Here is a 16124-nt window from a genome sequence, read left to right as displayed (position 1 = left end):
GCAAGGGGTAACCTGGCTTATGTAGACGATGTCCTCATCAAAAGCTCAACTGTTTAGGAACACATAGCGGAGATCCGTTATGTTCTGACACAGTTGAGGGCCGCCGGAGCAAAACTTTCCTTTCAGAAAGCACAGTGGTGTAGAACCCGTGTTAATTTCTTGGGGCATGAGATTACTCCTCAGGGTCTCTGTCCCCAGGAAAAGAAAGTGGAAGCACTTCAGAAACTGAAAGACCCCACAACTCTGCGGGAACTAAGGAGCCTCCTTGGACTGACTAATTACAGCAGAAAGTTCATTGAGGGCTACGCAGAGATCACCAGACCCCTGATTCATCTCCTGAAGGGGGGGGTCAAGTGGGAATGGGGTCCAGAACAAGCCGAGGCAGTAAAACAACTCAAAAGAAGCCTCTCACAAGCGCCTTGCCTAGCTTACCCTGTCAGAAACAAGGAGTTCTTCCTGGAGACAGGGTTCTCTAATACGTGCTTGACGGCAGTATTATATCAAAAGCATGACAAGGTCAATAAAGTAATCTCCTATGCGAGCAAAACTTTATCCTCTGTGGAGGAAAAATTCAACGATTGTGAGAAGGCACTCCTGGCAACGGTGTGGGCATTGAAGAATTACCGCCCGTTTATCCAGGGGGAACACATCATAGTGGAGACTCCACACCAGCCTCTGCAATATCTCCAGAGTGACAGAATCCGGGCCGGAAATGTGAGGAATTCCCGAATTACTTCCTGGATTCTGTCAATGCAAGGCTTTCCTGTGGAGGTCAGATATGGCCAAAACAAGAAGAGTCCCCTCGCGCAAGGTCTGGCTGACTTGCATGATTGTGCCAGAGAAAACTGTCTCGAGGATGAAAGTCTAAAAATAAAGGACAACATGGAGGCATACCTTAATTCCCCCCACAAAGTCTTTGAAGAAGACAAGTGTGAGGGAATGCCCACTGTGTATGTGGATGGATGCTCTTACCATGTTGACAACAACGGGGAGAAAGAACTGGTGGCCGGCGTAGGGAATGCATGGGTGAATGAGTCCCCAGAACCCTCCGCTGGATACAAAATTGGTCCCCGAAGTAGTCAGGTGGCAGAATTGATGGCTGTGCATCAGGCCATCCTCACTGCTGTCCAGCATCAACTCCACGAACTGGTCATAATCACAGATTCGGATTATGTACGGAACGGGTTCGTGGAGCACCTGGTTAATTGGAAAACCAGAGGCATGTTATGTGCTAACAACAAACCCTTGAAACATGGGAAGTTGATCCAAAACATTGATGATCTGGTCACATCGAATTGGATGACCATCTACTGGAAGAAGATCAAGGGTCATTCCAAAGTAGAGGGACCAGACAAAACTGGAAATGACTTAGCTGATCAGCTGGCCAAAACCGGAGCCATCCAAGGGAATCTAATTGAGATTGAGTCCCTGTTGGGGGAAATCCAGGTCACTGCTATCACTAGGTCCCAGACAAATGCTCACAACGACCTCTCAATGGCACAATGGAGTAAGGAGACCCCTGATGCTGATTTGATCACCGCTCAGAAGGGGGATCCAATAATTGGTAAATTTTACCAGCACCTTGAGGACCCTGAGAACTTTCCCCTGACGGATACCGATTACATTGGGAAAGAGGACCTAAGAGTGTTGATGAAATGTCCAAAAATGTTCCGGATCCAAGACGGTTTGTTGGTAAGGAAATCCAAAGCTGGCCACGATCAGTGGGTGGTTCCTACCTCATTCCGAAGCCTGATGTTAAGTCACGCCCATGATGCGGCCACCGCCGGTCCTAGGGGGTTTCACACAACATTGGAAATCTTAAGAGAGGTTGCATACTGGCCACACATGGGGCAGGACCTCGACCAATACTTGAAGGGGTGTCTTGTGTGTGCACAATTTCAGCCTTCATCCCTCACGCACCGCGCGCCTCTCCAAAAGCGGGGGATGACACTGCCATGGTCAGATTTACAAATCGACTTTGTAGGCCCTGTGATTCGCTCGGCTAGGGGGAATAAGTGCATGTTGACTGTGACATGCTTGTTTACCAAGTGGGTGGAATGTCTCCCAGCCCCAAATTGCAAGGCAGAAACTGCAGCTGCCTTGATGATTAACCACATCTTTTCCCGTTTTGGTCTACCTCAAAGGATTGAGTCAGACAGAGGTAGCCACTTCACCAGTGAAGTAATGACAAAGATGTGGGAGATACTGGGGGTCAAGAGAAAGCTGCATATTGCTTACAGACCAGCTTCTTCTGGGGCAGTAGAGAGATATAACCGGACAATTGTGAGCATATTAAAGAAGTTTGTGGCAGACACTGGGCCAAGTTGGGATATCCGATTACCTCTGGTCCTAATGGCTATCAGATCTACCCCTTCATCTGCAACCAAAATGTCACCATTTGAGTTGATGACTGGGCGCAAGATGGTGCTTCCTCAGCATTTGCTCTATAGGACCCAAGAGCAGACACTGATAAATGCCTCCACTACTCATGAGTATGTAGAGAATTTAAGGAAACACCTCCAACATGCTTTTGCTTATGCTCAGCGGAATCTAGAAAGATCGGCTGATAGCATGAAGACCCATTATGACCTGAAAACTTCCAGGAAGGAATATCAGGTGGGAGACCGGGTCTATCTATACAACTTCCAAAGGAACCAGGCCAAGCAGCGCAAATTTTTGCCTACATGGAAGGGACCCTTTGAGATCGTCGATAAGATCTCCCCTGTGGCCTACAAAATCCACATCCCCAAAGGTCCTTTGGCAGAGGGGGAAGACAAATGGGTCCACATAAACCAGTTGAAGTGTTGCCATCCCAGGCACGTTCTGCAACAACTGGAGGAATCCTCTGGAATCCTAGCGGGTACTGTCTCAGACTAATTCAGTTCCAATCATAAAACATACCACATTTAGTCTCTAACATACTGTGATTTGTATGAAACTGTCTCTTAGTCATACTGTTTTTATTAAAATAAGAATGTAATGTTCGTTATGATAAAATGCATATGCTGCCCCACTATCTCAACAGTGGTGGAAAAAATCGTCTATGAGTAGATATTGCCGCTTTTGCTTTATCATCCTAGGAGAGATGAAACCATGAAGAATGACCAAGAAGGACGATCCGGAGACCGGGAACGAAGATCCAATGGGTCCAGTGGACCGCCCAATACTCCCATCAGGACCGGCGAGGAGAACCGATCGATCCGACCGGATGGAGAAAAAGATGCTGAACTGTGCCATTCATCGGAAGAAGATGAGAACTACATCCCAGATCTTGCGGGTCCCATTAGTGAAGGATCAGATGGCCACCGCAAGAAGGGGGGCTTGTGGGATGTATTTACCCATGCATCCGGGCCCTACCTCAAAACTGTGCAATACTGGCATTGAAAACATCATAATGGCCAGAGCTCCCCAGAAAATGCACAGGAAAATCCCATTTCGCCTATATTGTGAGTTCAGAGAGGCAATGCTGATTGCCAAATGCAACCTAGAAGTGTGGGGAATTCATTTCTTAAATCCCAAAAATGGGTGCAGTACCAGTACTCACCACTATCCAAAAGCCGGCGTTTTAAAACCACTCTGTGTTTCCCTGAAGGCAAGTCAAAATGCCTATTTTCAAACATTGCAATATGTGCAAAATATTTACTGAACACCAGCAGACATTTGGCAGAATGGAGTTTTGTGTGCCTACAAAATCTGGGAAATGAAGATCATAAGACAAGGTTTATAACAAGACTGGCTGAGCTGTGGATTGCAGCAGTTTAAGTTGCACTGGATTTAAAGACACTAAAATCGAAAATGTTTAGATTAAATGAGTGACCTATGTTTGGTGTCACATGCCTTTGTAACTGTTGAAATGTCATAGTTTTGCACTTAGAATCAGCATTCTAGCTGCATGTGTAAAATTGCAAGTTAAGTTAAAAAGCAACAAAAAACCTGCCAGTTAGCTGAAGGTCTGGCTTAAGGAACTTGATTTTGCTTGACAGCTACCCCCATCAGGAGTGAAACTTGAGTCACAACTGGGTTCCCAGGCCAATCTTCCTTTTGCTGCCCACACTAAGGATATGCCATCTATCTGATAATTGAATTACCTGTGCTCTGCAGGAGAGTGAACAAAGCCCTCTTCACTCAGGCAAAGGTTTTTATTACCGCAGTCGTAAAATGTAGCTTCCTCTTGGCAGGAGCTGGGAGGGGCACTGCCTGTGAGAGCAAGCTGGCTTGGCAGAACTGGATGAACCAGTATTCTACCTTGTGCTGAGAGAAAACCACACCCCTTTGTAGCCAGAATATTGTTTAGAAAAAGATTAATAACTCATGGTGCGGACATGTGAAAATTTCATAAATGATACCATAATTCTTGTGATTTTTCTGCCCACAGTTTAAGACATGGTAGGAACCAGTGGTATGTTCGGGGGGGTTTTAGCGGAAAAGTGGATATTACTCTAAATGTGTGCATGTTAAAAATCTGAAACTTCATCAGTTAATGTCCCTACTCCCTGCACACATGTATGTAAAGTTGGGTCCATGTCAGAAATTGAAAAGGCAGTTAAAAAGTCAATTATGTACCATCTCTGAATGCAAGCTCCTAGAAAAAGCAGATTTGGACAGAGACATGGCTAAATTCAGCCACACCATGTATATGTAATTTCAAACAACTGTGTAACTCTGAAGTATGTATTTTGATCATATATAGATTTGGGTGCACAGATGACAGGGGAATGTCCCATCTGCAAGCCATAAAATGACATCCCTCTGACTCACAGTTCATTCCCCAATCAAGCGGAGGGATGGAAGCTTGACCAATGACAAGTGAGAGGGGCAAGTCTAGTGATGCTGCACACACACCCACTTGGAGAACATATAAATGGACCACTGAAACTTAGAGAGAGACCTTCAATTCCATTTGCTGCAACGCACTCTGCTGGACCATACAAACTTGAAATTCATCAACCTACAGAAAGCCAGACTAGAGACTTCAATCTATCCAGAGCAGAGAGACCCAGAGAACCGGTGCCTAGCAGAGACCAGACCAGAGAGAAAGCAGTGCTGTACCCAGAGAGACCCAGACCAGACCGCTGTGAGCAGTTCCAGAGGCCAGGCGCTGTGAGCAGAACCCGGGAAGACCTGACCAGACTGAAGTCCGTGACCAAGTCGCTTTCCTGTTTAAAATCTCTTGTGAGTACCGCCAAACTGTACCAAACCAAAGCTCTTAGTTTAAATTCATCCATTCAATCTATTTAACCTAAGTAGAACTGCCTGATAGATCCAAATCTGTCACCTGTCATTCTAGCTGCAAAAATTTGTCACTTGTCATTTTGAGCTTTTAAAAGTTGCAAAACCAAAAACGACCTCTATTAAATCGCTCATATCTCCGCAACCGTTTGGGCTAGAGACTTGCAGTAACTTTCCTCTGATAGCTTAGAATCGTGGCTTTCCTATGAACCTAGAACCGCATTCCTATCCCTTATAGTTTTACCGCAATCGCGGAACACGCATCCGCGAATTTTGCCGCGATTTGCAATTTCTTCACGTGTAAAAAACTGTTGCTGCTTGCCTTCCATTTGCCAGAAATTCGTTTAACCTGCTAACTATCCCTGCATCATTGCTAGTGTGAGCCTGGACTAATATTAACTAGATACCACTCACCCTGAACCTCTGAAAGGGAATTAAAAGCAAATTTAGCATATTTCTCATCCATTGCTAGCACATATCAAAGCATTTGGGCTTGTGTTGTCAAAACTCCTATCTGTTTTCTGTTGTCTAAGCCTGCTGGGGTGGACTGATTTACATTGATTGCATTTTTGAGAACTGTGTGCTTTCCTCCCATTTCCTTGCATTGCATAAAGAGGGGGGGAGTGAATAGCCAGAGAAAAGTGATTACATTGTTTGGTTGAAATCATATTGCGTATTTTCTGTACTGCATTCATTGAATATTGCATCCACCTGAGCTTACATAAAGCATCCTCTACCACATTATACTTTTGTTCCTATTTACCAGTGTGCTACTTTATCCATTTCATGTCAACTCATTAGTGATTATAAGAAGCGTGCGAGTGCCAGATTCTCCGTTGTTGATCTTTATCATATCAGATTAAGTGTGCTATTCAAGTATTAATTTATTATAAAGTGTGATATATATATTTTAAATTAGCAAATAAACCTTTTAAACTTGCAAAACAGAACTACTTCTTGGCTCAGTGGGGTCAGGGGGATTCCAAGAGAGGGGTGTTATATAAGGGTAGTCATCCAGAACGCATGAACTGGACCTAAAGATATATCAATAAGGGTTTTCATTCAGTATTCTAGACTAGGCGTTAACTTAGCTGTAGTGCTGAATCGAATCCTCTTACATCATAAAGATCAAATGAAAAGAAGACACAATCATTGGTTGAATAAGAATGTCCACAACATGTTGACCTACAAGGCTTATCTCCTGTTACACTTCCATTGTATTTTAACAAATTCCAGCCCTCCATTACATTCATCCATCCCTCCCCTCTAAGACAATAAACGTTCCTAAAAGATCAATCAAGGTCACCCAAAGATGTTGTCTCAGGGTGATCAATAGTAAGCTGGCAATTTAAAGCACCTGTAATCAGAACAAAACCAGAGTTTGAGTTTGTGCAACAGGCTGATCAAATCGTGAATCCATTATAAAGAAAACCCTCATCGTCGGCAGCCACTGGGTTCCAGAACACCTATTTCACTGCAACCTCTGAAACATATCTTTGGCATTTAAAATTGATGTCAGAAAGATATAATTTCACAGCGAGACCATTCTGTACGTTTCAAATCACTTAAACATTTACCTGAAATGTGTCCTAGAGTCAGAGTTTTGACTGCCTTAAATTCAACATCTGGTGAGAATGTATACTTTAATTTGGCATGTTGGTCAACCTAAAGGAGATGAAAGGAATACAGGTGAATGTTGAGAAACACATTCTTTATTTAGCAGCTCTTTCTGAAATTAGGGTGCAGGGCCCTGGGATTAAAGAATGTATTCCCTTAAAACATACAGATGAAGAATGAATTAGCCTTACATTTGTTTAAAGTACACTGGTCACTCGTTTGCATAAGTCACTAGATATAGGTGTGCAAGTATGGCCCCAGAAAGACCCACATAAATGCACAGGAAACTGCCTTAAAACAGGGAGGGCATTCCCACATTCAAGGGTCACTCTGAGCGTGGGGGACATGTCTTGCTAAATAAGCATTCCTTGCTCGTTCAAATTAATTTAGTCTCAAAATAAGATGTACTTGTTTAACCATATAATATGTGTAACTGTTTTATTTATTTTAATTGGGTATGTGTAAGTATAGTGAGCAGCACGGGTTGTATATATTTCAGTCGGTGCAGTCATGTTATTGCTAGACTTTGTTGCCTGGTAATTTTGGGGTAGCATCCAAGTCTTCCTATAATCTCAACATTGATGTTACAGTAACTGCTCATGTATCTACATACTATGTGGGGGGAGAGATGCAGCTTCCCTTTTTACAGTAGATCCAAAAGTATACATCTGCGTCCCTTTAACACCGAAAGGCATCTATTCAGCAATGACTAAAAATGAGATGCAAACACCTGACATTGTTTCTCTGACTGCAAACATACAAGTGTTTGACATGAAGGGCCCACATGATTTGCCAGCATGTTGTACTTCTTCCCTGAGCAAGAATCTGTGTCACTGATCAACCCCTCCCTCACCCATAGATAAATGGAATAAACTCATATTGTGACCAAATATTCCCTGCATAGGGTTGTAGGGTGTTTAGCCTTGTAACGACTATTCCCCTTTTCCCCCAAATAACTGGCTCCCCTCTTGTAAGATCTCCTACCAACTTGCACTACACACACAGACCTCCCCACATATGGCCACCACAGGCCGAGCCATTACCACATGAACACTACCCGAGCCACGACTAAGCTCTCCTCTTTAGCCCTGTCACACTCTCCCACATCAGCAGCTAAACAGACCCAAACTTACTCCCAAAAAAGAAATGTGGCATGCAGGAAGCACCCATCCAAACCACAGGCTGTGCATCTGCCTTTCCGTCTGTCCTACTAATTATCCCACCCTCCCTTTTCCGTACACAGCCAAGCACAGTGAGACCACCAATAGTGGCAGACAGGCTCTATACAAGACCACTTACATTACAAAGTCAGTCACCTAAACACACTACAATAATGAGCTTCACAACCACATTTGGACACGCCACTATTCTTTGAGCCTCTTTTCTTTGCTTCTCTCCTATTATTTTGTTTTGACATGTTTAACAAGGGCACCAGTTAAGTGATTATAGCATAACGTTCTATGACCTGAACTAGCTAATTGGACAAAGTATAGTATCCTAAACGTAAGGATACTCCCGTCCCCTGCACACCAATGTTCTGAGAACAGTCAACAGTAGATACATGTCATAGTGAGTTTAGCAATTCCATACTATTCACTTCTGTGCAAAATGTCAGTACAAATATTGGATATTGGAAATAAATCGCATATGTTCAATAACAGAAACACATTTGTGAAAGCAAATTAATAACGAGCTATATCATACAGCATTTTAGGACATAACAGTTCATAGTAAAACATACTTTTTTTAAAAACACTGATAAAGAGATAAGGACGCAGCTCCCGGCGAGTGCAAGTGCAGTTCTCAAAGTTCGACCCTACCAGTGCTGCGCTCATGAAGTATGTGTGGATGCCCATAAGCTTCAGCTCCGCATGGCATGTCGATAGGCATGGGGTGCCATCTTGGAGATGACATTGAGGGCCCACCCTAGTAGTAGTGCAACATGGTGGGTAAGGTTAAAGCTTCTGCACAAGACCAGTCAACTATGGCAAGCTGAGGGGTGGCACGTTTGTCTTGGAAGCAAAAGAACGTGGCGCAACACAGCTTTGAATCCTGATCCCGCGCTTAGAAACCACTCGCTGGTATTAAGCGCGCTATAAATGAACAATACCATTTTTTTTTTAAAACAATAAAATAAATGGGTGGCCCATACGATGGCCCTAGTGAATCGGTTTAGCTCATTTGGATGCAAGCATATCATTGATGGGGTATAAATAAATATATGTATTTGAGGCTGTTCACCAAGCTTCAAGTTCAGCCAGTGGTTACCAGTTAGGACACTTAGAGGTAACAGGAGTTCAATTTCAGCCAGGGGTTACAGATATTGACTCAGAGGGAGGACAAGCTACCACCAACCCCAACATACACCTTTTTCATATTGGGGTCTGGGTGGCCCCAAATGCCATTGTGTCATGTTGAACTCTTTTCAGATTTTACAGCGCTGGAAAAGGAAAAAAAGAATAGCAACAAGTTTAAAAAAATTGTTGTGCTACTGGGGAGTGCCACGGCAGGCCTAGTGGGCTGAAGGAGGGCGGTCACGGGGCAGTGCAAATGTCAAATGATAGTGTATGTAAATATGTGCAATGTAAAGCGCTTTGGATTAAAGCACTATATAAATATCAAATTATTATTAGTGACCCCAGGATTTTATGGATCACCAGATAAGTGATCATCACAAATTCCACTCGCCCTCTTTTGGGAGTGTTTGAGCACCCTTACGTGATACTATGTGGGGTTGCAGGGTAGCATGACAATTATGACTGTACTGTTATTTTCAACAGAGCTGATGTCTTGGGAGGATAGCTCAGTGGCAACGTGCTTGCCTTGGAAACAAGACAACACGGAGCAACACAGGTTCGATCCCCAGATCTGTGCTTAGAAACCTCTGGGTATTAAGCGCATTATAAATAACCAATCATATCACCTCAAGTTACTCCTTTGAACGTGCCTAATTACTCAGTGACTCTGTTGGGCCTAGAGCATGCATTTGCAGCAGTAATTAGGCTCTGGTAGCATATATGTCTTCCAGAACATCTTTTATTTCAAGTATACAACATATATTGATTAAATATGCTACCTATTTGCAATACGGGCTATGTATTTTTGATGTCATTAACATAGCATAATTTATATGTTGTACACACACAAACAATACGCACTCAATGACATGTAACGTGTGTATGCATTTCCAGCTGGCACGTGCTATTTAGGAGTAACAGTGTGCAGGTGCAGCACCCTGCCATGCCTCACTGATGTTTCTTCGTTCCATGGGCTGTAATGGCACCAAACGAGCCTTATATTTAAAATGCTGATTAGACACAATGCAAGCAAACACTGTCCCTTTATTTGTATAACACGGGACTCCTGAAAGGAAAAGTACCCAGAAAGAACCGTTTTGAAAGCCATTCACATGTTACCCATGTCCGCGAGAACATTGGACATATTGACATGACTGCAGCAGCATGTATTACCTGAATGGAGAGCTCCTTCGCTTCTCTTTTGAGTTGGAAGTAGTGCATGTGTCTCTTGGCAAAGTTGGCTGAATCTACCGATAACACCGTGGATCTGTCCTGGTTCAGTTTGTATCGGATCTGCAAACTCCCTTGAGAGGAGGATAAATATACAGTGCTTTGTGAACGCATGCACATAGATTCAGATGTATGGGCATAGCACCAGGTTAGGAGAGAGCTGTTTAAAAGCACACCACAAGGGGAAGTGGCAATGGAGCATCCACAGCAGAGAGAGGTGGGGAGAGGCAACTGCAGTTAAACATTCACTGAAAGGTACATAGTAGAAAACATTCCTGGTTAACAACGCACAAGAGAGAATCACACTTACCACAGCGCAACGACAGTGCAGGAGAGGTCATAGATATTTTCATTTTTACTAAACAGATCTTAGAACATCGCTGGAACAGGTACCGGCCTTTGCTCCAGTGTCAAGCAGTTAGCAAAAGTTGTATCCTAAGGCAATATCGAGGTAGTCAGGACCAGTTTAGGACATTTTGTGGCCCCACCAAAAAGGACATAAAGTCATTGCCCCAATTACAAGTTTGTCGGTCTGGAAACAACAGTGCCGGTTAGCTTACCAGTACAGTTGTTTCCAGCCAGGCAATCTACAAGTTCTGTGGGCGGGGGTGGGAAGGCACCCTCCCACAGAGTTTCACTGAAGCAGCAGCACTGTTGCGCACAGTGCCAGTGCCTCCATCCTCCCCATTCCCATGGAGTCCTATGGGACTCTACAGGAATGGGGATTAACAGAATTGCCGTGGCCGATTTACCAGACCGCCGGTACTATGTTACTGTAATACGTGTGTGTTATTTAGTCTGTTTGTGGTCACAAACATTGCATATGAAACAACTCTATAGGCAGTTACACAATGAGTGTTTTTTAAAGAGCATACTATGACAAGATCAATCATAGGGGATGACAATTGTGAGGAATTGCCATCTGGCAAGGGTACAATGGCCTGACTTTCTAAACCTTGGCACCACCATCTGATCGCATAGAGTAGACCACAAGTCTCTCAACATTCCTGACCATGAAAGATGAGCTGTGGTACGCACACTGTGAGAGGTCTGGGTGGACTGGCCTATAGGGAACTCTGGAGATGTCCCAATAGGCCCCTGGACCTCGGGCCTCTTTTGTGTTTTCAAATGTTCTAAAAGGAAAAGGTTTGGTCTTGCTAAAAATGTGTAATATGGGGCCACTTTAAAAAAGGTTTCCAGGGCCTCTTTTTTTTCCAAGTCCACCCCTGTGACAAGTAATGGGCAGTACAGCCAGACTCAAGCAGGTCTAAAGAAGTGCCTCTATGACTTCACATAAAGGACATGTGACAGTCGACTTAAAGATAGGTTTTTCATGAATGCTTTAACAAGGTGTCAACGAGGCTGTTCGAAATTCAAAAATACATATTCTGTGTTTTTCACATCTAAATATTGCATATTCTGTAAAATAGTCTGACATGTCTGCTTAATATAGCCTTGGCGTAAAAAGGAGCCAATTTTCAGGACCGAATTAGGACATCTCATTTGAGTTTATACTTAAGTTCAGAAATAAAATGCATTGGGCCTCATTCCGAGATTGGAGGTAGTCATGGCGCTATTTGCACCATGACTGCCTCCAATAATGGTACAATATGGTTCAATGGGAACTTACTGGTGTAGTCCGACCTTTGCGGGAGCGGTAAATCCTCATTGAAAAAGCCATTCCCCATACCCATTTGATCCCCCATGGGGGTCAATGGGAATGGGGAAGGCGCTAATAACGGTACCGCAAATTGTGGTACCGTTATTGGCTCTGAATTCCCTTAACGGGTCGCGTCCATAACGCCTGTTCAGACCAGGCGTTAAAGGAGGGACCTGCTAAGGGAACTTGAAGTAGGGCGGTAAGGGATTACCGACACCGGTCTCCTTACCGGTGCCCGGTATCCCCTATCGCCCTACTCGGAATGAGGCCCATTGGGTATTAGAACCCTATCTAATAAGATGCTAGTCACCATCTCCTAGAAATGCTTTTCTGCAGTTAAGACTCAGTTTATGGCCAATAAGAGACATCTTGGCAAGACGAAAAATCATTGATAGAACCCAAAACATTTGTCGATACTGTGAGCTCCTTAATAAACCTGAAAGACTTGATTACAGAATATCCAAAACACAGTGATAAGTGTTCCTTCTACTTGAGAAGATATTTTTACACATTTTAAATCTGTTTCAGAAGCCCTTTGGCAGCCTATCTTTTGTTCAAATTGAAGCCATTCACTTTCTAACAGGGATCCAGCTGAATTTATATACAGAGATAAGTTAAGGTCATGTAATAACTTGTTTGTATTTTATACTAGTCATGCTACTCTCACAGGACATATTCAGGCATTTTATGTGTTTTTATACAAATGATCATTATAGTATTGTTCTAAATTTTATTTTTATTCTCTAAATAGGTACCCTTTTTAATTGATTGTTGTTTTCCTTTCTGACAAATTGAAAAGTTGATTGTAATCAGCTAAATCAATAAAAAAAAATGCAAAATAAAATGTCAAGCAGTTTTTCATTCAACCACAACTCAAATTCAAGAGACAATGTAATTGTTAAGTCAAATACGTATACCAATGTTTTCAACTACAACCAGTAGTGGCATTTTGTGATGCAGAAGAGGGAGAAGCAGCTTTGTAGCTGCACTGGGAGCCTGCTCTCACACGTGAAAGCATAATGTCCAATTAAGGATAATTCTAGCAGTTAGGATTACAACAATAGCAAAACGAGCACAACACGCTGAAGTGCACCGACAATAGCGGGTGATAGCAGGACACCATAGTGTGGAGAATATGAGCCACACCTGGCAAAGACTAGAAGCACTGCAGCCTTAATGCCGAGGTCTGAGGGATAACCATTCGCCCGAAGCTCTTGCTATTTCCCTGTTTGCCAACAGTTCCAGGACTTCAAATACCCACAGATAAGTGTTGTTATCACACCCAGCATTGAGTGCAATCAAGGAAACAAGATCCTTGACACATCACTAATATCCAAAGTTAAACCCAGCAAGCCGTGCACTTGTCCTTCTTTCATGCATGTGGCGCACGTGTTGCTGAAGCATATCACGCCACAAGAATGCAGTGCGGGTTTCGCAGAAGTATATCACACCCTAGGAATGTGTTGTGTTTGTTTTTTTTTTTCCGTTGTAGAGTAAAATAATGAACACACCTCCGAAAGGACAGGTTGTCATATATTAGCATGCAGTAGTGGGGAAGGAGCCAATCCTGTTGCTCGTTACATATCAGTGCATCTAAAGACATGAAGGAGGGATAATTCTGGAGCACTCGGTCTCCATTTCCTTTACATCCATTTTACTTGTAAGTGCAATCCAATGTTTAGTGGTGGATATGTTGCAAGGCTGAATGAACGGCAATTCAGATCAACGCAGCAACTAAGGTTTAAGTTAGTTATGTGAAACTGATTATACATAAACAAAGGGGCTCATTACGAGTTCCCCAGTGTGGAATAAATGGCAGTAAAATTGCTAGCAATTCCGGTACCAGCATTTTTGTTCCGGACCACCGAAATAGAAGTATTCCGGCAGAGGCAAAGATCTACCGGCAGGCCTGACCTGCCTGTAAATCAGGGCCCTGATGGCATATAAATGCCAGAATCATCAGCACCAGTGTTACCAGTGGCGGTAATTCCAGCAATCCAAGTTACCACCCTTTCCACTACTTGGAATATCCCGGTAATACCTGCCTATCAGGTGGCAGAAATGGAAGGGGCAGTTTGCCAGTACCCCACTGGAATTACCGCCGGGATACCAGCATCTTGTTATGTGGCCCAAAATCAAGTTAAGTGAAAGGGCCCCTGTGCCAGGCATTTTTTATTAACTAATTCATTAGACAACGGTACAGCCCAGTATCAATTGAGAGTATTATTACGAGCCTTAATATGTAGCAAAGGCCTCCTTTATCACGATTGCACCATTTTTACAAAGTGTATCATATGGCATAAACCATGAGGCAGAGATAACTCCTGGTCATCCAACCCCCATTTTCCTCCGTGCTGTTTTGAAAATAACTTGCAAGCAGATTGCGCCAGTCTGTCAAGGCAGGTGAGAATCTGTGTGTCATCTGCATGTGGAAACAATATTTGACAATGCCAACCGTTTGGACTTTTGTGTAGGCATGAGAAAGTACTATTAATTGCCCATTAATGATAGCAGCTGCAAAATGTTGAGAGTACCTGTGCCTCTAATAGCAGTGCCTAGCAATTGCTTGTTACTTATGCACAAGCCAAAACGGTTGCCTTTGCCAATGCTTTATGAGGACTTCAGTTAAGGTCACACATAGTGCTTATAAATCAAGTGACTGAAGGCTGACCTGGTTAAGACATGTGTATTACTCCAGTAGCAGGTTTACATCTGAAATTCTGACATTAACTCTTAGAAGACTGCTTTAAAGAAAACACTGGCAGGCCCTTCGAGTGTAACAGAATAGCCCAAACTAAAAACACAAATTCAAAGGATGACACGAGTTGGTAGAGGTTGAAAATACAGATTACAGAGAGTCAGAGCAGTATGGTACCTCATGTGTTTCATTTTGCATTGACAAAAAGAAAATCAGGGAGGTAAGTGTAAAGAATAGCACAAACAGACTAGGGGTAGTATTACAGAAACTTTGCACTGGTGCAGTTGCAATTAGAAACACATGTGGGGGCTCATTTACAAGGGGAGTTTCAATTGGATTGTTCCATTGTAAAGCCCTTTTGTAAATCAGGCCCATAGTTTTTCAATGTATTTTGCACGTGGGCAATGCCTTTTCTAGTACTAGTGCAAAGTGAAAACATCTATTGAAAGGACATGTATCTGCATTTGACAATGCACTTGCGCCTATGCAAATTCTAAGGAATATGGCGATAGAGCTTCGAAAATCCTGCTGCATTATGGTATACACACTGCACCATTTCAGCTCTCTCCAACTAAGAATATTTAGAAACATTAGGCACTGCTAAGGTATAACTCACCATTCTGAGAGATAATCACAGCCATGGAATTGTGGAAATAGTAGCTTATGAAGAGTAGGAGGCTTGGAGCATGTGCAGTCTGGAAGTTAAACGAGATGGTCTCCTTTGGAAGACTGGTATCTGCATAAATGGAAGACGGAGGGGCGCTGCCATTCCTCGTCACTGGGTACGGCTCCTGAAAGGCATAGGTAACCGATGTGCCTGCTGAAAAAGCTGCAGATACCTCTGAAGAGAAAGATAGAAAAAACATTTCAGATACTGTTGGCTACACTGACCTTAACAGTTACATGTATTCAGTAGAATATTCAATTGATCGTCTACATCATCTGAATTGATGTTGGGGCCAGGCACATGGACCCTTTTTGTGCACGCCTCTACTGCACCAAATCATTGTGATCACAACCCATAGCCTGATATGCGGTCTATGAGCAAATACAATTAGCATGTGGAACTCACTTTAAAGTCCCCGTACCTTCTTCATTCTTGCTGTAATCAGAATGATTAATAGACTTTCAAGGGCAGCATTAGCAGTCCACAACAAGGGTACTTGTGTGCTAGCATAGGTACAGGAAATGTACAGGAAATGTTTAATCAATAACTGCACATAACCCGGAATAGACAGACAAATCAGATTAGCTGCCTCACAGAATGCAAAAGTGCTAAAGCATGGACATGTGATACCAATTGGAAGGAAGGAGAAAGCTAAATACAACATAGCAAAGATAGTGGATGTAGATTTAAAGCTACCAGGAAGGTGTACATATACAGAGATTAGAA

At 43.1% G+C, this 16124-nt stretch overlaps 1 protein-coding gene across 1 annotated transcript in view; it reads right to left on the bottom strand.

Moving 5' to 3' along the window:
- Positions 1-16124, bottom strand: part of LOC138489132 (contactin-associated protein-like 5) — a 1196734-nt gene that overhangs the window by 118077 nt on the left and 1062533 nt on the right. Inside the window, exons 19-21 of the mRNA XM_069616767.1 lie at positions 15348-15572; positions 10317-10447; positions 6807-6894 (exon numbers count right to left, since the gene is read on the bottom strand). Of these exons, the coding sequence (XP_069472868.1) occupies positions 6807-6894; positions 10317-10447; positions 15348-15572 (444 nt within the window). The remainder of the gene's footprint in view (positions 1-6806; positions 6895-10316; positions 10448-15347; positions 15573-16124) is intronic.

Source organism: Ambystoma mexicanum, chromosome 9, assembly GCF_040938575.1.
Source record: "Ambystoma mexicanum isolate Mex_15411 chromosome 9, UKY_AmexF1_1, whole genome shotgun sequence".
NCBI lineage: Eukaryota > Metazoa > Chordata > Amphibia > Caudata > Ambystomatidae > Ambystoma > Ambystoma mexicanum.
Note: the sequence above shows the minus strand (reverse complement) of the source record. Positions and strands in the feature narration are given on the sequence as shown.